General features: G+C 42.6%; 2 protein-coding genes across 2 annotated transcripts; one reads left to right on the forward strand and one right to left on the reverse strand.

The window, feature by feature from the left end:
• Positions 1 to 1,943: 1,943 nt before the first annotated feature.
• LOC138962121 (3-galactosyl-N-acetylglucosaminide 4-alpha-L-fucosyltransferase FUT3-like) lies at positions 1,944 to 21,071 on the reverse strand. The gene is made up of 2 exons (XM_070333840.1): positions 20,995 to 21,071; positions 1,944 to 3,906 (listed from the first exon to the last, which is right to left on the reverse strand). The coding sequence occupies exon 2, from the start codon at positions 3,902 to 3,904 to the stop codon at positions 2,444 to 2,446; it is 1,461 nt and encodes a 486-aa protein (XP_070189941.1). The 5' UTR covers positions 3,905 to 3,906; positions 20,995 to 21,071; the 3' UTR covers positions 1,944 to 2,443.
• Positions 13,429 to 19,205, forward strand: LOC138960892 (uncharacterized). Its single transcript, XM_070332528.1, has 3 exons — positions 13,429 to 15,813; positions 15,984 to 18,314; positions 18,773 to 19,205. Exons 1-2 carry the CDS (start codon positions 13,429 to 13,431, stop codon positions 17,991 to 17,993), a joined length of 4,395 nt encoding a protein of 1,464 aa, XP_070188629.1. The 3' UTR covers positions 17,994 to 18,314; positions 18,773 to 19,205.
• Positions 21,072 to 21,372: the final 301 nt, after the last annotated feature.

The following is a 21,372-nucleotide window of genomic DNA, read 5'->3' on the forward strand; positions in this document are numbered from 1 at the left end:
GCAAAAGTCTAGCGATAAGTTTGGGACCTTGCCATCCAAGGTCTTTATTAAAACTTAAAAGATAGCTCAATTTTTCATTTGGGGTATTTGGCAGGATATGTCTGTTCGAGTTTATAAACTTATAAACTGGGATTGAAAGTGGCATGAGTTCAAATCACACTCCAAAGTCAAGATTGACATGTGCATTTAAGCTCTAGAAATTCGTAGTTCCCAGCTTCTGCCCTTAGGCGGTTAATCCTTTTTGTTACACGTGGGCATGCATTATAGGTGTTCATCTGTTTTAATGGGGCTTCCCGAATGAGCCAGCCAGAGCTTATAGCCGTGTGCATGGATTTGTTCTTCCATTCTCTCCAGAGAAGAGAGTTTGTAAGGCTACTGATCTCAGAAGCAGACAATGGCAGGTCTACCTTGTTCAATCTTCTGTTTTGGTCGACCATTCTGCAGGTACGGAAATAGAAAAACTGCACTTATTCGCCATGAAACGATTCCTACATGTAGACATGAGAACACCAAACGACCTTGTGTATGGTGAATTGGGAAGATTCCCAATATATCTAAACTCATATGTAAAGTGCATTACATATTGGCTAAAATTAACAAAAATGGACAATTCTAAGATTCCATGTAAAGCATACAAAGTTCTCTATAATTTAGATTGTAATGGCAAAATTACATGGGCGACGGATGTTCGAAAGTGTTTGTTCTCTCATGGGTTTGCAGATGTATGGTACAACCAAGGGGTGGACAGTATTGGTGGTTTTTGGCTCACGAAGTGTAGCCTATGCGATCGTAACTTTGTCTGTCTGTGCGTGCGTATGTGCGTATGTGCGTGCGTGCGTGCGTGTGTATGTCTGTGGTAGAAACTTTAACATTTCGTCATTTGAAGACGTCACATTATGGCGTAAGAGGGTTAGACGTCACGCGAAGGAATGTCTCGGTCATTGTTATTTTGAGCGGGCCGAGACTAGTTGGCAGTCGTGTCTGTAAGTCGGCTACATGCAGACAGACAGATCTAGATCTAGTGTCTCGCTTTCTTGCACAGTGTCACCTATGCTTACTGTGTGTGTGTGTGTATGTGTGACGGAGTGATTGAGTTTGTGTTACTGTTTGTCGATTTCTTACGTGAGCCTTGAAGGCTTCGCCTCTTGTTTGAAATGTTTTAGACAACGATTGATAGATTGCAGATGGCAAGACTGGAACGACCATATGCAAAGCAGTGATCGATTTTCTACATACAGATTGTTTAAGACCGGAAGCAGTACTGAAGCGTATATAGATATGGAAATGAACAGCTATGTGAAAAGTGCATTAACTAAATTTAGGTTCGGTGTTTCGGATCTCGCTGTACACAGATGTAGGTATAGTGTACGGAGTGAGGAAGATTTGTTGTGTCGTCTGTGTAAATTGGCTGAAGAAAATGAAATACACTTTATGTTTTGCTGTCCTGCACTACGTGACCTAAGAGTATTATTGATAAAGCCAAAATATTATAATCATCCATGTATGTACCGATATATTTATGTCTACTGGAAATGTCAGTCAAATATCCAAATTAGCACAATACATTTATCAGGGAATGAAAAGATTAATCACTGTGACATGATTTATGTACACATGTATTACTGTTTGATGTGTACAAATTTGGGTCATTTATGAAACACAATGTTTTACTATGATTATGTTGTATATGGGCGCATACCCTTCAGAAGGGGCTCTGGCCTAAAACTGAATAAACTTTCGTATTCGTATTCGTATTCTCTCTCTCTCTCTCTCTCTCTCTCTCTCTCTCTCTCTCTCTCTCTCTCTCTCTCTCTCTCTCTCATTCTGTCTCTGTCTCCCCCTCTCTCTCTCTCTCTCTCCTCTCTCTCTCGCTGTGAATATTTTTGTCATGTTTGCCCCCCCCACCCCAGGAACAGCAGCTGCCCCCCCCCCCATTTTCCGACGCCAGTGCACTGAGTACATACGCACACACACACCACACATACACACACATGAAAGCTAAATTTATTAGCACATCTCTGTTTTCAGTGACACTTGTTTTTTATTACACAGCAACCACCAGAATTTTGTATATGAATTATTCAAATGGTTTGATAAAGTGTCAGTTGATATGAACAAACCTCCCCCACCCCCTACACCTAAAAAAAATGGGAGTGGAGAGACGGATCAGCTCAAACACACATCTGAAGCTGTCGCGCACACAGAAGACGGATCAACTCAAACACACTTCGTTGGGCAGGGGTATACATATTGTTCCATATCTGACTACATTTCACGGGTGAAGCAAGTTTACCTTTAGTAGAGTTTCAGAACAATCATGTAAATTAGTAAGCTTTCAGAACAATCACGTATGAGGGCTTACATGATTACGATGAAATAAATAGTAGACTTTCAGAACAATCATGTAATAGTCACTTTTCAAAACAATCACGCGTAACATACGTCACACATCCACAGCATCCCGACAGATTCCTTCTGAAGCCCATTTGGATAGGTCTGGATACGTCTTTGCCCCGTTGTCCTCGTGCAGTTTCTGGCAAAGCTTGCAAAAAGAGAGGCAGTGGTTCTGGGAAAACCGGTCCTTCAACCGCAGCATGTCTGCGAATTCCGTTGTATCGGCCATGAGAGCTCTGAGGCGGAGAGCTAGCGCCCGAGGCGTAGGGAAGTCTGCTGTGTTGAGGAAGGTTCCGGGCGGGAGGTACCGATCATAATCCACTTGTCCCCGCACCACAGGGATGACGTTAACGTTATCGTACAGTTTGAACACTTTCTCCGTCATGTAGTCACGACACAGCGAGTTCTCAAAGGACAGGTAGAAGAAATAAGTCGTGTTCAGTAAGCGCATACAGTCTGTTTCGCTGCTTCTGGGGCACGTCAAAGTTCCACAGTGACCATATATGTCCACTTGTATGTGCTTGCTCAATTCCTTGACATATTTTTGGCGTTTACTTCGGTCATTGCAGTTGCTGACAAACCAAGCCACCGGTTTAGATTTTCCCGAAACTATCGCCGTGTAGTTCTTTTCGGAGGGAGTTTCGCGAAGGCGCAAAAGACCGTACGGAGCAAACACGTCAGAATCTGTCCTGTACGTCATCGTCCAGTTAAACTTTCTACTTCTCGAATAGGGATTCCGATAATATCTACAATGAGGAGGGGATTCTAATCCAAACGCAATCCACACCTGATACTGAGCCGGCTTAAACGGCAATGGACTTTGCAGATTGGCGCACATATGGAAAACCACTGCATCAGCCCTTTCTGGCTCATTGTGTGTCAGCACGCATGCGTTGACGTCACATTCTCTGAACAAGTTGGGGTTATTCGGGTAAAACCACCCGGGTCGATTGAAAAAATAAATCGTTTTGAGTTCCCTCGAGCTTGTGATGGATACCTTCCTGCTTTGCAAGTTGCTGTCCGCGATGAACGTGAGGCTTTTGGGCAGTGTTGCTTGTGACGAGGTTCTGCTTAAATGTTTCGCTTGGGGCGATGCATAGTCCCGCTCTTTTGCTGCAGATGACGATTTCATCCACTTTGCTGGAAATGACGTATTGTTCCACTTTGCTGGAGATGACGTATTGACCCACTTTGCTGGAGATGACGTATTGACCCACTTTGCTGCAGATGACGTATTGGCCCACTTTGCTGGAAATGACGATTTCATCCACTTTGCTGCAGATGACGATGTCCCCCACTTTGCTCGAGGTGACGCGTTGTCCCCCTTTGCAGGAGATGACGCATTGCCCCACTTTTCCCTAACTGACTGACCCCACTGGTAGCCAGGAGCAAAAACGTGGACAAATAATGAAGTATCGGACAGGAACTGTGCCATCAGCACGTACACCGCAAATAAAAGGAGGCTGACTGTGACAGCTAGTGTCGCCCTGGGGGACATTTTGTGGCCCATTTCTGAAACAGGTAGGAATTTCAGTGAGATCCACGTTTTCACTCGCAATCAACAATGACCCAATAATGTATAAGGATTTATAACAACATAACATCATGAAGTAAACATAAAGAAACCAATCCCACCACCACCACAACAACAACAACAACAACAACAACAACAATAAAAACAACAACAACAACCAAACCATCATCACCTTCATGACCACAACAACAACGACGACGTCGACAACGATGAAAGCCTTGATATGACTGTAATGTTGCTTTGAAACTTCCAGGATCTTATGTCTACATACGATACGTACTTATGGTAAAATCATCGTAACAGATAAGTGTTGAGATGCTATGCAATCTTCCGGAAAATGTTTTCAAACGTGTCATCGGTTTGAGAAAAAAAAATGCAAGACATTGCATGCATATATATTGCTATTTCATGTTTCGTGGATTTCCATTGGTCAATTGGGCAAAAATGAGCTCATGAGCTCAGTGCAAAAGTGATATCGACGACCTCTTTATTGCTTCCCCACTTCAAAAACAAAAACACCTAAATTTAAAAACAAAAAAATATATATGAAAATGTAATTACCACAGAATTTAGTTGAGCAAGTGACTAAAGACTTCTTGAAAAAAAAGACCTTTTGAAATACTGAAAAGTGCAAGAAAAGAGTGAACAAAAAGAAATAATAATCAGAGGGAGGGATATCGAACAGCCAAAACTGAGACAAATACTTTTGTAATTTCTTTACAGTAAATACAAAATGTCTAGAGTATTAGCAATATATTTAACATTGACTGACTGTGTGATGATATCTTCTGCTATTGGTCCGGTCTCGATTTTGATATCACTGTCTCAACATACCATAGCAGAAGATATCATCACACAGTCCGTCAATATTGGGTAATATCATAGACCTATGGGTCCTTCCACAAAGCTGTGTACCACAAGAGGGTCATGACTTTAAAGTAAAATTTCGGAATGTTTTTCTTGCTTCTTGAATGATATAAGGATATCAACAGACTGCAAATTACCCAAAGAGATAACGATAATATAATTAAGAAAATGGTTCGGTTGTTTAGTGTTTTGTATGAAAGCAAACACTGAAAATGACGTAAAAAATGGCGGTTTTTGTGTGACATGCTTAAATCTTGATTTTAAATATCCGTGTGGCTGCTAATGAAATGCGACCAAGAACTCCCCGATATACATCTTGGTTGTGTTTTGTGCTAGTGTTACATATGCACTTAGTTGTTTTCCCCTACACATGTTTACAGTGTGCATTTGGATCGTTAGAAAAAACGGTTGCCTACGTAACATTTGGTTTCCAAAACCAACTGCGAACTACGTGACATGTCTATAACTTCTGCACGCACGAATATGCGACTGTGTGTATTATTAGGCACAACTGATGTGAAATGAACGTGTTAGCATGTGCGCCGTGTAAATTTGATCCGATTTGAATGTGATTTTGCCTTTCGCGTGTCGCCACTAAGCTTCGTTTCTATTTGTTCTGGTTACGTTGGATCGTTAAAAATGATATTTGTCACTTATCAACGCATCAAACTTGGTGTTTCTTTCGCATGTGATGTTCTTCAGCATCGCTGAAAGGTTTTTCCATAAAAAGAATCCATATATTTTTGGAACGCAGCAGGCGTGGAGCGTGTTATGAGTCGTTACCAACGAGGGACGAATGTTACTTTGGCAACCTTTTGCGACTCTTCGCTCTTAAAGTTAATATTTTTAAAAAGTTCGACATTTTAATGTTTTATTTTGTGATAGACGTGCTCGGTGTCTCTTTGTCAAGTCTTAGGCTATTCTTTGTAGTCTAGTCCTGTTCAAGTTGTAAGAGTTATAAGGGACAAAACGTTAACTCCCGTCGCGATATAACCTTCGTGGTTGAAAACGACGTTAAACACCAAACAAATAAAGAAACGTTAACTTTTCATCAAAATTGGAACACACTCGACTATATTTTCTTTCCGAAAACGATAAATCGAAGAAAATCAGATTAAATGCTGTTGCGAAATAGATATGTGATTGTAGATAAAAGTCATGTGTATTTTTGTGCCAAATATCATGCATTTCTGATGTATGATGTTGCTGTAAACCCGTTTCCTAGAAATTCAATATGGCGGCTGTTTCCATAGCAACGCCGATCTGTGTCCATTAATATTTGCACATTTTTCATTGATTGTTATAAGTCACTTCAATGACTACCAAGAACACTAGGTTATTCCATGTATTCTCCAAGTTTAATTTTAGTGCCACACATCGCCTTAACACTAAATTTGTATGAATTTGAATTTCTTCCCAACTAAGAAAATTGTAATGACAAATCCAAACATGATTTTTTTGCATTTTTGATCAGTTCCCGAATAAAATAGATATAGATATGTCATGTTTGCTTTAACAATTTGCACAAATATTAGGCAAAACGGTATTCGCGGAGACGCGCTCACCGTCTCAACCTTCGGGTTTCGGCTAACCTAGCCTTACTTGTCTCTATGATAACCTGATTCAGTGTACATCTTGTAGCTACATGTTGACTCAATGTTATTTATTGACTCACACGAGTGGATTTGTTTGTTACTTCACACAGACGATGTTTGTTTGTTGTTTGACACAACCAAAACATACGTTTTTGTTACCTATAACTAGTTCAGTTTGTTTCCCCTGACTGCATTTTGTTCGGAATACGCTCTAAATGTGAAGCAAAAAAAGCTTGTTACTAAATACTATGGCTTTTTGTTATCTGTCTTGTGTGTTTAGATCCCATGTTACGTTAAACATGTGTGATGTTACACAACTTTCCGACCACCCCTCGTATCCAAAAAGATTAAACGTATCTTTTGTTTAGCATGGCAACGTGACATATGTCTATATCTTTCACATAAACCGTAATAACAACCTATTCAGACTCTTTCAATTTCCATGATGCATGTCACACTTTTGGTACACAGCTTTATATATATAGGTCCCTGATGCATACAAATGATTGTTACAAATACTGCCAAAGTACCATTTAAGTACAATCACTTGTTAACGTTAGCTAGTCCTGTAAACATGATCAATTTTTGTGTGGATGATTGCAGAGCTACAGCATTGTCCAATCATCCTTGGCCGCAGTATGTTCTGCAAGGCACTCAGCGATAACCGCTGTCAATAGACAACAACGTGAACGGTCCATTTTTACGCTACCTTTGTTTAATAAAGCGGCGTATAGGTTTCATTCTGTCTGTTTGTCTGTTTCTCTGTCTGCGGATTTGACAGGTATCTCTGGTACTCTGGGCTCAATTGAGTAGCTTGGAATTGTGGCGCATACGGTATGTTCCTAACGGTAGTCAAACGGGAGATATCAGCTTTACACGCCTTCACGCTACCAGCCTGGAGAAAAACAAATTAAAGGTTTCACATGAGGATGCGCGGCTCAACACTCGACGTGGAAGAAATGTGCGATAGTGAGACCTGGGACCTTTATTCACGAAGCATGGGTGCTTTTACTAAACATGGGTGTGTACACTAGTCAGATAATATATGTTTTAATTCGTTTCAGTTGTACTCAAAAACGTTTTCAATTTAATGTGAACGTGTACATCAACGCGTACGTCTTGGTTTGAAACATCTTAACTAATATTGGAAGAGCGAACAGGAATTTCCGAAAGGGCGTTGTACCCCTCATAATGGACGCAAAAACCTCTTGTTTTTTACTGCTCATGCGCTCCACACCTGCATCAGTAGAAATGACATTACACAAGAGATACACAAGATAGCAAAACAAAACAACCTGTTCTAAATAGATAATTGATTTGGCTATCTCCTCGTGTGTCCAAGTTGCCAAGTTAAGCCTATTCTGAATTTTTGTCGATTTGTTAATTGGTGCCCGACTTTTTTATCAGGTCGATTTTGGGGGTACCCTTACATCGGCGGCGGTCACGTGATACCTATCACAGAAATCTTTGTGTGCCAAGTGAAAGGCCTTTAATGGCATATAAAGTTTGAACGAAATAACCAGGGAATAAATGTTTTAGTTGGGGTACGAAAATGGGTGCAATAATTTTTTTGCTCAGTTTAGAAACAAAATTTCTTCAAAATTTAAAAGTCCTCAGCAGTTGTATAGTGTGGATTTTTTGCACACACACACACACACACACACACAACACACACACACACACACACACACACACACACACACACACACACAAACGCACGGTAACGTAGATGACGGGCACTTGCATTTCACCTGACGACAGAGCAGGGTGTCACCGGACGGGCCTGTCAATATCTTTCTCGTAGTATATGTGCTCCTGTTGGCGAACGCCATATCAAAAGTTGGAACATTTATTGTTTCTCTCTTGCTACAAAAAGCCGGTAACGTAGATGCAGGTTATAGAACCCCGCAGTCGATTTGTTTTCTTCTCTTAGTTGCTTCTTTGTTAGACTCAAACACACCCCAGGGGTGAATATTGCCGCTCGCCCGCCCCGGGCGATTTCAAATCGCGTCGGGCGGGTTCGAAATTCCTCTAAAATCGCCCGCCTGGCGAGTTCAAATTTCGATCGGAACGGCCGGCGAACAAAGATCTTGCGCGGTTCGTCTGCTATAAGATTGGACGCCATGTTTCTCGCGTCTAACGCGACTACCTCCGGAAGTTCCCCACTCGCATTCAAACGTCGTACTGTACACACGCTTGTAAACATGTGGAGATTTATTGACACTGTCACTCCCCCGCCGCAAAAAAAACAGAGAACGGACGATTCTTTCTTTCTTTATTTGGTGTTTAAAGTCGTTTTCAACCACGAAGGTTATATCGCGACGGGGAAAGGGGGGAGATGGGATAGAGCCACTTGTCAATGGAAAAAGAGGTAAAAAGAGACAGTACTAGGGAGATTTAAAAAACGAAACGTCGGGACGTTTCGTTTTGAAGTTGTGGTAAACGTCATCATTTCGGGGGTCTCTCGCTGGAAAGGTGAAGGTCAACTGAAACGGAACGTGGAACGTCAAAACGCAGTCACGTTTTCCACCCCCAAAAAACGAACAATATTTCGTCAACTTTTGTGAGTATTTTTGCACACTAACAGTTTTATTTGTTGGCCATTTTATGCATTGCTAGATTCATCAACCCTTTCACAGTCTTTCAGCGCTGAGAATGTGTTCATTGGAGGTAGACAACTGTTGTGAACTGAAATATTTTGAAGGGTGCTGATCCTGGTACATTTATCCAACTTCATGGTGAGAAAGCAAATGGCGAAGCAGAAGTAGGTCATCGCATCGAATTTTTATTCTGGCTTCGTATGTGATTTTGTATAAACAAAGTCTGTGTGATTAATTTGGACTGAAAATAATCAAAGTATGCCCGATTCTGGACCACCTCCTAGGGGTTTTTTTTCCATTCTGATCGAGGACAGACGTGACAAGTACAAAACAACCCCTAGTTGGGGAAAGGCTTCTAAATCGGCACAGGCGTGTGCACAGGGCCGTTTTCTGAGAATGGGGAATACTCAGGGTATAATTGCCTACATGGTTCGGTAGAGCTCTTTGCCATAGGCTGTTACCAGTTGTAAAAATTGAGATGCGTGAAATGGATAAAAAAAATAATGAGTTCGAATGAGTAAATCTTGGAATTCAACATGAATGATCTAATTTTTGTGAAATACAATTGATGATGAGCAGGTGCATGAATTGAAAAATGTGAAGCTCTTGTGTGTGCAATGCGAGTATGTCAATCCTTTATTGACTCGTGGAGTTGAAATTATGCCATGCCCAGTCAGCGGATCATATCCTGCCATGCCCGGCCTTTCATTTGCGCATGACTCGCCTTTTATTTGCGTATGCCCGCCGTTTTCTGACCCTCCTTTTTATGTTGATGATTTATCGCCCTTCCTTCATTCCGAAACGAAACGTGAATACATCTAAATCTTGTCTGCGGCCTATGCCGTCTCGTTTCACGTTCCCTTTCGCGGGGTGACTCATTCACCAAACGAAACGAGCTGCAAAACGAAACGTGCTGTCTTTTAAATCTCCCTAGTATGAAAACGAAACACGGCAGAGAAAATGGCAGGAAAGATGGAAGAGGACAGATACCGGCGAAGAAAGAGAATGGCTCCGTCGTGTACGAGTCAACGACGATACGAAACAGGAGATGCATTGTGCTGTGTGTCGAACCCACGCAAAAGGAGACCGAGCACAAAAATCAACCTTTGTTGTTGGTTCGACCAAGTTTAAACTGGAAAACATAAGAGAGCATGGATGTTCTACAGTCCATGCTGCATCTTGTCAAATAGCTGCTGCACGGACACATCCCGAAAAGACCGATGGGGCTCGGCTGATCAGTTCCCTCACGAAACAACAAGCTGAGAAAATGGAGCTCCTCTTCAGATCAGCCCTGTTTAGGATGTTATGTGCCAGTGAGTTTGTGTGGACTTTCAGTTAACTGTTATTCTTGCAATAGATTGTGATTTGTTACTTGTAGTGTTAATGTGTGCCTGACTGCCAGGAGGTAAATTTGTGTTTAGAGATTTAGACCTGCTGGTGGTGTAACACCGTGTTATTGACTTTTTAAACTCATTTGTTCAACTTTACTTGTGATCAGAATGTGATACCAGGAGGTAAATTTGTGTTTAGAGATTTAGATGTGCCAAAGATTCTGCAACTTTTTAAGACTGGCAATTACGAGACAGAGTGAAAGTTAATGTGTGATTGTGTGACACTGAGAAAGGGGATGACTTGTGTGTGATTGTTTCCCTTAGCATGTAAATGATTAATGGTATGACTATATATGAGGGTGTGCATTTGACTACTAAGAGTGAGGTTAACTGTGTGACAGTGAGTGGGTGAATGTTGATTTGATAAAATGTTTTCTTCATTGAATTGATACTTTACTGTTTGCTTTGTTATTGAACCATAGTGAATAATTAAAGCACCCCAAACATACAAAGTTTGTTTATGTCTTGTGTTTGTTTGTGGCATTTAAAATAAGCATGTGAGCATTGTTTGTATAAATGTAGGTTTTTGTGTGTTTGTCGTCGCCAACGCGCGATCTACGAGCCGTTGATATGGTTGGAAATCCCGGCTGGTTGGGGGCCGGTTGAAATTGGGGGGGGCTGGTTCAAATTGCTGACTTACCGGCCCCCCTGGTCGGTAGCCAAAAAAGTTCAGGTACACCCCTGACACCCTAGCAGGAAAAAAAGCCTGGTACAGAAACTAAAATCTTTTAAAGGTTGATTTAGGGAAATTCGTATATAAAATGGCACCCCCAAAAGTGATAAAAATGATATTGTATTCCCGAAAGCAGTTACTGCTTTTGCGCCTGCTTCCCCGGACATTTACTTTTAACCATGGTGTAGACGCACAAGGTCTTCCTCCTGCACACAAATGACTACCGGTATTAATACAGCAACAGCTGTGGTGGTCGAGTCATTGAAACTAATAGTTGATTTAGTCAGAACAAGCTTGTCTATATTTTGTATGTTCTTCAACAGAACGCCCGGACAGTAACATAGATGACGTTTTAGGCAGTTTGTATTGCTACGAGGACTAGGACAAGCAATTTATATGTATTGATCACGGCCAACCATAACAGAGGTTAGAAACGTTTAACGTTTACATCATTTGTATAAGCTGCAGGACAACGAAAACCCACAATGGTCGCTTCTGATTGACATTCAGTGACACACGCGTGCTGGCTCGCGGACAGAAACCGGTATGCGTTCCCCTCTCCTCATGTGGCATTACTTTCATATTCATTGTTAAAAAGCGGAGGTGCGTTAAAGCATCAAGTTGGTGTGAGTGACGCTTTGACGCTTTGACATTTTATTGAATAAACACGAAGGTTCATTTCAAAATGGGTTGGTTGGGGTAAAGGGTACAGCTTTGCGAGAAATTTAAAACAATACACAATATTCATCGTTTCCGTCGCGGCAAAGTTGGTGTGAGTGAGTGAGTGAGTCTAGATAGACCCGAGCTTTCAGTCAATCTGTCGGCATGAAACCAAACGTTCTACACCAAAAACCGAAATTCTGTCATCACCAAGTGTCACAAGCGCCTGTTGTATGTAGAAAAGACCGACTGAAAGCGCCTGTGTTTGGTGTTTGGGCGTTACTGCCTGGTGGTGCGCTATATGGTTTTTCTCGTGCTTTTCGTAATTTACGTTATGATGTTTGTGAACTGTGTTTATTTGATGTATGAATTTAGAAACTGGGGAATAATACTTCATTCGGAGAAGGCTTGCGTTCCAAGCAGCGAATCCAGCTACAGCAGCTGTAGGTTCGGTTTCAGAGATCGGACTGGGGAAGGGCATAATGATTTGTCTTGTACATGCGGCCGAGATGCGGTGAGTCTTTATTTGTAATATATGCATCGGAGTTATAGGAAATAACTTTAGGGACATGTAGTTTGTTACTTTGATATATATATGCATACGTCCGAGTCGAGTCCGAGTCGACCGGCCGTTTGTTTGTTTGTTGTTTGTTGTTTGTTTGCTTGTCTGCAAGTGCAGTATAATGGGTTTCTACTATTGTATACTTGTTGTACTTTGCCTATGATAGTTATGATTATATCTAAGAAATATTGTTAAATCGTGTTGTTAATATATTGATGCTAGGAGCTAGTTTGAACACTAATTTGAATATGTTTAAATGGTTGCCAGCATGAGTGATTTGGGTATATGAGTGTGTGAATCAGTATTGCCATTGTCCATATAATCCTGCTTTGGAGTTATTGGCATAAGACGGGCCGGGTAAAGGGTAGCGTGATATTGACTATGAAACTAACTCTACGCATATTTCAGGTCGCCCTGTTGTTAACCTGAAGGCTGAAACAATCAAGTTCTGGTGTCAACTTTAACCGGAAGATGACATTTCACTCACATCTACATCTACATCTACGTCTGCGCAGTCTTCTGCTTCACCTTTAACTCAGTGTCGTCCTACTACCGTCATTCTATCGTCTACGTCTACATCGTCGGGATTTCTATCTACTGCTGGACTCAGTTGGTTACTTGAGTATTACCCTTATTACCTAGCTCGATAAATAAGCCATTTACTCCAGCAGGTCATTAACTTTAAAGTGTGCGTGTGTGTATGTGTTATAAATATGTTTATAAGTGAACAATAATATTTCCTCTTATACTACAATTTGTGTTTGTGGAACTTTAGTATGCAAGATTCTTATTGAGTCGGTGGTTGACTGGCTGCGCACGTGTGTGATGCATGTGTGTGTGTGACAAATGGGGGCTCGTCCGGGAAAGTTATAAGTTCAAGGTCACCTTAGAATTTTGCTAAATAAGTTCTGTGTTGTAATGTGTTGTGTTGTACTTACATAAATGTGTATTGATATGTGTATGTGAGTTACGTTGTAATTCTGATAAAATGTTTACAATTTGAAGTATCTCTTTTTCAAAGTTTCTTTGTAAAGCTGCACTAGCAGTTTGGCGATTTAGGAAATTTGGATTGGTGTTGATATTTCATGATTGCTACTGGTGTTTTCAAAGTTAAGAGGTTCTTTAAGCAAGGCTTGTTGGTCTGACTTCATCATGTCTACTCCAGCCAGAACAATTGGTACTCCTAGAAATGCTGCTTTGGCTAGTCTTACTACTCCTGGTCGCGGCGATCAAGTACATTCTGCTGAAGTTGGTATCGATGTCACTAATCTGGACTCTGAACATGAACTTCTTGCCGCCAAGGGACGCGCTCTTGGGATTCGTTCGGGCAGTTCGTTGGCTCGTTATGTGCAGGAAGAACAGCTGAGTCAAGTTCAGATTCGGAAGCAGTTAGCTGAACAGAAGCTGACAGAAGAAGAAGCCAGAATGAGACAAGAAGAAGCCAGGAGGAAACAGAAACGAGAAGAGGAAGAAGCCAGGAGGAAACAGAAACGAGAAGAGGAAGAAGCCAGGATGAGACAAGAAGAAGCCAAGAGAAAACAGGAACGAGAAGAGGAAGAAGCCAGGAGAAAACAGGAACGAGAGGAGGAGGAACAAAGACGACGCCAGCGACTCTATGAACTCGAAGAAGCTAAACTTTTAGCTGAACTAGAAAGAACGCGGACTGCTGCTGCTGCCCCTGCTCCTATTGCCCACGATCCCGCCATCCAACCGGTTAGGCTAAAAATAGACCAATTCGATGAAACCAAAGAGGAACTTGACACTTTTTTGGGACGCTTTGAACGTGCTGCCACACTTAGCGGGTGGAATGGAGAAACATGGGGAGCGCGCTTAGGTACTCTACTAACTGGATTTGCAGCTGACGTCTACTTAGAGCTACCCCTTGAAAACGCTTCAAACTACGATGCAGTCGTGGAATCCCTTAGGTCATCGTTTAGATGGACGGCGGATGCATACCGATCGAAGTTTCGTCAAGCTACTAAGAACGAAGCAGAAACCTTCAACCAATATGCGACCAGACTACGCATATGGTTTGAACGCTGGCGGAAGAGCGCCAAGAAAGCTGAAACATATGAAGACTTGAGGGATCTCATACTTACAGAACATCTCATGGATAGAATCTCAGGTGATTTGGGAGAATTTATTCGTCAGAATAACCCGGCTAATTTGCAAGCCACCGCAGAGTTGGCAGAATGTTATGCCGCGTCGAAGAGAGCAAGGAAAAACCCAGTCACTGTGACTGGTCGAGCTGGGGGAAACAAGAACTCAGACAGCCCGAAGAAGAACGCACCACCGATCTACTCTAACCCTGAAGGTCAAAGGGGCAAATGTTTCAACTGCGGCCAGGAAGGACATAAGCGAAGGAATTGTCCGCGTCCTGCACGTTCTACGAATGTGAGATCTGTGACGACTCCAGAATCGAATTCAACCATGAAGGAGTTGCCTGCCCTTTGCGGTCCTTGTGGGAAACTGTCTTACACTCCCCTGTGTACAGTGATGGTAAACGGAGCACAAGTCTCGGCTTTGCGTGACACAGGAGCAGATGGACTGGTGATCGACTCGACTTTGGTCAAGGACTGCGATCTTATGCGGGAAGGACAAACTATCCGACTTGCGGCGGGGAATGTTGAACAAAAGTGTTTCACCACTGTCATTCATCTCGAGTCACCTTTTTTCTCAGGAGAAGCTGTTGCCATTGTTGCCGATCAACTGACTTACCCCGTATTGATTGGAAACAGGATCATCCGGCCAGGTGGAGAAACTCTCGAAGTACCTGTGTACAAGGCGGAAGCACAGCCACTGAAGACAGCAGTCGTTACCAGGTCCCAACACTCGAGAGACAAAGAATCACCCAAAAGTTTGAAAATGACAGATTCTGGTCTTGGAAATGTGACGCGGGAAGATTTGATCAAACTTCAGAACCAGGACCCAACTTTGTCACGGATGAGAGAACTAGCACGAGGTAGTGATCCTGCTCCCTGCGGAAAACGTGGACAAGTTCAGTTTATTTGGAAGAGAGGAATTCTGCAGAGACGTTTCATCACGACTGACGGAACATATAGCCAGGTGGTGATTCCCGAATCTCTGAGAGCCGGAGTTCTCAGTCTCTCGCACGATGTTCCGATGGCTGGCCATTTAGGGACCAAGAAAACTCATGATCGACTTTGGCAGTCTTTTTACTGGCCCGGAATGGGCGGGGACATCCGTCGTTACGTACAATCATGTGATGCATGTCAAAGAGCTTTGCCAAAAGGAAGAATACACAAAGTTCCCCTTGGGAAGATGCCACTCATCGATGAACCATTCAAGAGACTCGCTGTTGACATTGTTGGCCCATTGACCATCTCCGAGAGGAAGAACCGCTACATCTTAGTCACTGTGGACTATGCTACACGTTACCCAGAGGCTACTCCTTTGCCCAGCATAGAAGCCGAACGTGTTGCCGAAGCTTTGTGGGAAATGTACACCCGAGTTGGAGTTCCTTCAGAAGTACTCACTGATCGAGGATCACAGTTTGTCAGCGACCTCATGAACCAAGTAAACCAATTACTCGCCATCAAAGGACTCACCACCACTCCTTACCATGCGCAATGTAATGGACTAGTGGAACGTTTCAACGGAACATTGAAGTCGATGCTCAAGAAACTCTGCAGTGAAAAGCCAAGAGATTGGGATCGATATGTACCTGCTCTACTTTTTGCGTACAGGGAGGTACCGCAAGAGAGCCTTGGATTTTCACCATTCGAACTCCTCTATGGTCGAACCGTGAGGGGTCCCCTAATGTTCTCCTGAAGGAGTTGTGGACCAAAGACCCTCCAGCAGAGGTGAGGACCACGGCGGAATATGTAGTCGATTTGCGGCAAAGACTAGAAGACACCCTGAAGCTGGCTCAACAGAACTTGGACAGCTCATCTCGTCGCTACGCCAAGGCCTTTGATCGACGAGCAGTGAAGCGGAAATTCAAGATTGGGAGTAGGGTTCTTCTACTCATTCCACTGAAGAGAAACAAGTTGGAAATGGCTTGGCAAGGGCCTTATGAGGTTGTTGGGAAAGTTGGTGAGCAGGACTACCGATTGCGAATTGGTTCAAAGGAGAAACTCTATCATGCCAACCTTCTCAAGCAATACGTGGAAAGAGAATCTCAATCCAGAGACACTTGTAAAAGAACAGAGGCAGATGTCCTATCCTGCACGGTTGTGGTGGAGGAAACTGGAGCAACCTCTGAGGAAGATATGAGGTACCCTCAGGACATCCCGTTGCCGTCACTTCAGCCTGAGGAAGGTCCAGATGACATCCAATGCAACCCAGAGTTGACTGACAGTCAGCGCAACGACGTGAAGCTTTTAGGAGGGAAGTTTGGAAAAACTCTTACCGATTTGCCTGGAAACACACAGTTGGAGGAATTTTCCGCCAATCTACTTGTCTCCAAACCTGTCTTTGTCCGTCCCAGGCCTATACCATATTCTCAGACAGAAGCAGTGAAAAGGGAAGTTGAAGCCATGCTAAAGATGGGAGTGATCGAACCAGTTTCTTCACCTTACAACGCTCCAATCGTTTTAGTCAAGAAAAAGGACGGAAAGGTCAGGTTTTGCATAGATTATCGGCAGTTAAACAGAGTGACTGTTTTTGATGGAGAACCTCTTCCCAATGTCGATGAGCTATTTAGCCGGCTAGGTCGAGCAAAGTTCTTTTCAAAGATTGATCTGTCGAAGGGATATTGGCAGATTCCTGTTTATCCACCTGATAAAGAGAAACTGGCTTTCATCGTCCCACAAGGACAGTTCACCTGGACCAAGATGCCTTTCGGACTCCAAAACGCAGTGGCGGTGTTCAGTCGGATGATGCGTAAGTTGCTGAAACCACTGAACCGCAACGATGTCTACAACTTCATGGACGATATCCTGGTTGCAACCCAGGACTGGAAGACTCATCTGCAGGCTCTATGTGCAGTGTTTCACAGACTTGAAGAAGCAGGGCTGACGGCTAGACCAACAAAATGTGTCATTGGTTTCAGTGAGTTGGACTATCTGGGACATCATGTTGGACATGGATTGATGTGGCCAGAGGCAGCAAAAGTCGAAAAGATCCAAGCTGCACGGCGACCAGAAACAAAGAAGGATGTTCGCGCTTTTCTGGGGTTGGTTGGGTTTTATCGCCGATATGTACCCAACTTTGCCGCCATTGCATTACCTCTGACAGATTTGACTCGGAAGAATTTGTCCAACAGAGTAGAGTGGACAGACCGCTGTGAGGAAGCATACCAGACACTTCGGCAGATGTTAAGTCAACGTCCTGTCATCTGTGTTCCGGATCTATCTCTGCCGTTTGTACTCCAGACAGACGCATCTGACATCGGACTCGGAGCAGTTCTACTCCAGGATCACGGGGGAGAACTCAAGCCAGTTTCCTTTGCCAGTCGTAAGCTCAACAATGCTGAGAAGAACTACGCAACTGTAGAAAAGGAATGCCTGGCTATCGTGTGGGCCATTCGAAAGTTCGAAGTCTACCTCTACGGTCGGGAATTTGAACTCCAAACAGATCATCAATCTCTGCAGCACTTGCAGAGATCAAAGACCTCCAATGGTCGGTTGATGAGATGGGCTCTTCTGCTGCAGTCCTTTTCTTTCCGGGTCACAGTGATCCGAGGACGAGACAATGTGGGTGCCGACTACTACAGTCGCATTGTTCAAGATGATGGACATGAAACTAATACTTAGTTCAGTCTGAGTAGGGGGGTGTGTCACAAGCGCCTGTTGTATGTAGAAAAGACCGACTGAAAGCGCCTGTGTTTGGTGTTTGGGCGTTACTGCCTGGTGGTGCGCTATATGGTTTTTCTCGTGCTTTTCGTAATTTACGTTATGATGTTTGTGAACTGTGTTTATTTGATGTATGAATTTAGAAACTGGGGAATAATACTTCATTCGGAGAAGGCTTGCGTTCCAAGCAGCGAATCCAGCTACAGCAGCTGTAGGTTCGGTTTCAGAGATCGGACTGGGGAAGGGCATAATGATTTGTCTTGTACATGCGGCCGAGATGCGGTGAGTCTTTATTTGTAATATATGCATCGGAGTTATAGGAAATAACTTTAGGGACATGTAGTTTGTTACTTTGATATATATATATGCATACGTCCGAGTCGAGTCCGAGTCGACCGGCCGTTTGTTTGTTTGTTGTTTGTTGTTTGTTTGCTTGTCTGCAAGTGCAGTATAATGGGTTTCTACTATTGTATACTTGTTGTACTTTGCCTATGATAGTTATGATTATATCTAAGAAATATTGTTAAATCGTGTTGTTAATATATTGATGCTAGGAGCTAGTTTGAACACTAATTTGAATATGTTTAAATGGTTGCCAGCATGAGTGATTTGGGTATATGAGTGTGTGAATCAGTATTGCCATTGTCCATATAATCCTGCTTTGGAGTTATTGGCATAAGACGGGCCGGGTAAAGGGTAGCGTGATATTGACTATGAAACTAACTCTACGCATATTTCAGGTCGCCCTGTTGTTAACCTGAAGGCTGAAACAATCAAGTTCTGGTGTCAACTTTAACCGGAAGATGACATTTCACTCACATCTACATCTACATCTACGTCTGCGCAGTCTTCTGTTTCACCTTTAACTCAGTGTCGTCCTACTACCGTCATTCTATCGTCTACGTCTACATCGTCGGGATTTCTATCTACTGCTGGACTCAGTTGGTTACTTGAGTATTACCCTTATTACCTAGCTCGATAAATAAGCCATTTACTCCAGCAGGTCATTAACTTTAAAGTGTGCGTGTGTGTATGTGTTATAAATATGTTTATAAGTGAACAATAATATTTCCTCTTATACTACAATTTGTGTTTGTGGAACTTTAGTATGCAAGATTCTTATTGAGTCGGTGGTTGACTGGCTGCGCACGTGTGTGATGCATGTGTGTGTGTGACACCAAGCGCAGTTCAGCTTGTGCATAATTTAGTGACCCTCCACCACGGAATGAGTCGCATGTCACCTTTGCATGATTTTTATATTTTTACATTTTCCTAACGAGTTTGTTATGCTCTATCCAGTGGCGAAACCCGTTTTAGAAAAGAGCGAAAACTGTTTGAGTAAAAAGCGTGTGACAAAGGTGACCCTCACACTGTTACCAGACACTCCCCGGACTTATATTAAGCCTAGCGCAGAACCGCGCGAGGTGACATGCGACTCATTTCGTGGTGGCACTTAATAATTATAGGAAAGTGCGATTTTCTGTATTCGTTTGAACTTTCTGAGCTTGTTTGAAATTCAAACGTAAGCTATGTATACATTTATGGATTCAAGTCACTATACAGAATAGAATGAGATATTGTCTTACCCATGTATGTATGATGCTATGCGCCAGTGATGTATGAATGCTATTTATTTTTGTTTTTATCACACAGCAAGCTGCTTTCCTCGTGTATTTTTTATGTTCATTCATGTATTGTACAGTTGACAATAAATTATCTATCTATCTATCTATCTATCTATCTATCTATACAATGCAATCACTTTTAAATCTGCCCCCCGCGGGTTAGGGGGAAGAATTTACCCGATGCTCCCCAGCATGTCGTAAGAGGCGACTAACGGATTCTGTTTCTCTTTTTACCCTTGTTAAGTGTTTCTTGTATAGAATATAGTCAATTTTTGTGAAGATTTTAGTCAAGCAGTATGTAAGAAATGTTAAGTCTTTTGTACTGGAAACTTGCATTCTCTCAGTAAGGTAATACATTGTACTACGTTGCAAGCCCCTGGAGCAAATTTTTAATTAGTGCTTTTGTGAACAAGAAACAATTGACAAGTGGCTCTATCCCATCTCCCCCCTTTCCCCGTCGCGATATAACCTTCGTGGTTGAAAACGACGTTAAACACCAAATAAAGAAAGAACTTTTAAATCTGGTTGCGAAAATTTGATTTTAATCACTACTTTACTGAACATTATTTGTTTTAAACAATTCTTAAGCTTCCGAGCTGAAATACAACCCCATAGTCCAGACTGAGTCAAAGATTGTTTGATCAAAGGTTCGATCAAATTGCTTAAAAGATGAGATTTACCACAGTGCGGCCTCAACTTTTGTAAAAGGCCGGATATGATGTCATAAAATACATTTATCAAACAATGAGGATGAAAATAAAACGTGTCGGGGTATTATCTGGAGGAACTTCCATGTAAAGTTCCATAAGGATCTGTTTGGTAGTTTTCCCGGAATTTCTGTACTCACACACACACAGACACACGCGCACACACACACACACACACACACACACACACACACACACACACACACACACACACACACACACACACATTTCTACCCTCGTCTCGATTCCCGATCTTTGTTGAAACGTTTAGTTAAAATTGACTAAATGTAAAAAGCAGCTCGTGTAAAATATGGTACGACACAGCAACGCAAGTAGTATTTTCTATTTCTCTCAGAAAAAGTATGTCAGAAAGGGAAATTCTATGAACATAAAATACCACCTTAATATGACCAGCTCTTCCCGTATCAAACTCCACATGAGATACCTTCCACACGCCTAACATATAACCACGTCATGTCTCAAATAGATACTAATTCTGGGGACAGAAACACCAAGTTAGCATAGCATAGCATAGCCTTCCACACTTTATCGCGTGAGGATGTACATGTACGCTTAACTACGTCGAGGCATGCTACATGTATATACCAAAGTCAGATTTGACATACTTACGTTGTTGGTGATGGGTTTCAGCAAAAGAAATGTTCCACTGCAGCCGCTGCAATCATTGAACTCAATGGACGGGCCGGAGAAAGCTCAATCGTTGCTGCGCTTGCTTTATGAAGATACTATAGACGTTGCGGGGAAGACGGAACCGACAACGTCGACTGAACCGAGCGAGACAGGTGTGTTGTCGTTCGGCGTCATCGCGCGTACTGACACAAGTAGCGTTTGTGGGGAGAACGAGCGCCAGTGGCCAGGAGAAGGGGGGTTACGAAAAAAAAAGGTTGGAGAGAATTCCCACGTGCTAAATGGATAATAAATTCAAAGGCTCGATTGCGAAAGGCCCCCAAGTCAACGCAACCCACAATGCTTTTAATGGAAGAGAGT

This window comes from Littorina saxatilis, linkage group LG3, assembly GCF_037325665.1.
Source record: "Littorina saxatilis isolate snail1 linkage group LG3, US_GU_Lsax_2.0, whole genome shotgun sequence".
Lineage (NCBI taxonomy): Eukaryota > Metazoa > Mollusca > Gastropoda > Littorinimorpha > Littorinidae > Littorina > Littorina saxatilis.

Bases quoted from the DNA above. Each gene is read 5' to 3' on its own strand.
- LOC138962121 (XM_070333840.1), bottom strand. From the start codon at position 3,904: ATGGGCCACAAAATGTCCCCCAGGGCGACACTAGCTGTCACAGTCAGC.
- LOC138960892 (XM_070332528.1), top strand. From the start codon at position 13,429: ATGTCTACTCCAGCCAGAACAATTGGTACTCCTAGAAATGCTGCTTTG. The intron at 15,814-15,983 runs GTAAACCAATTA...TTTTGCGTACAG, and splicing joins TCAGCGACCTCATGAACCAA to GGAGGTACCGCAAGAGAGCC.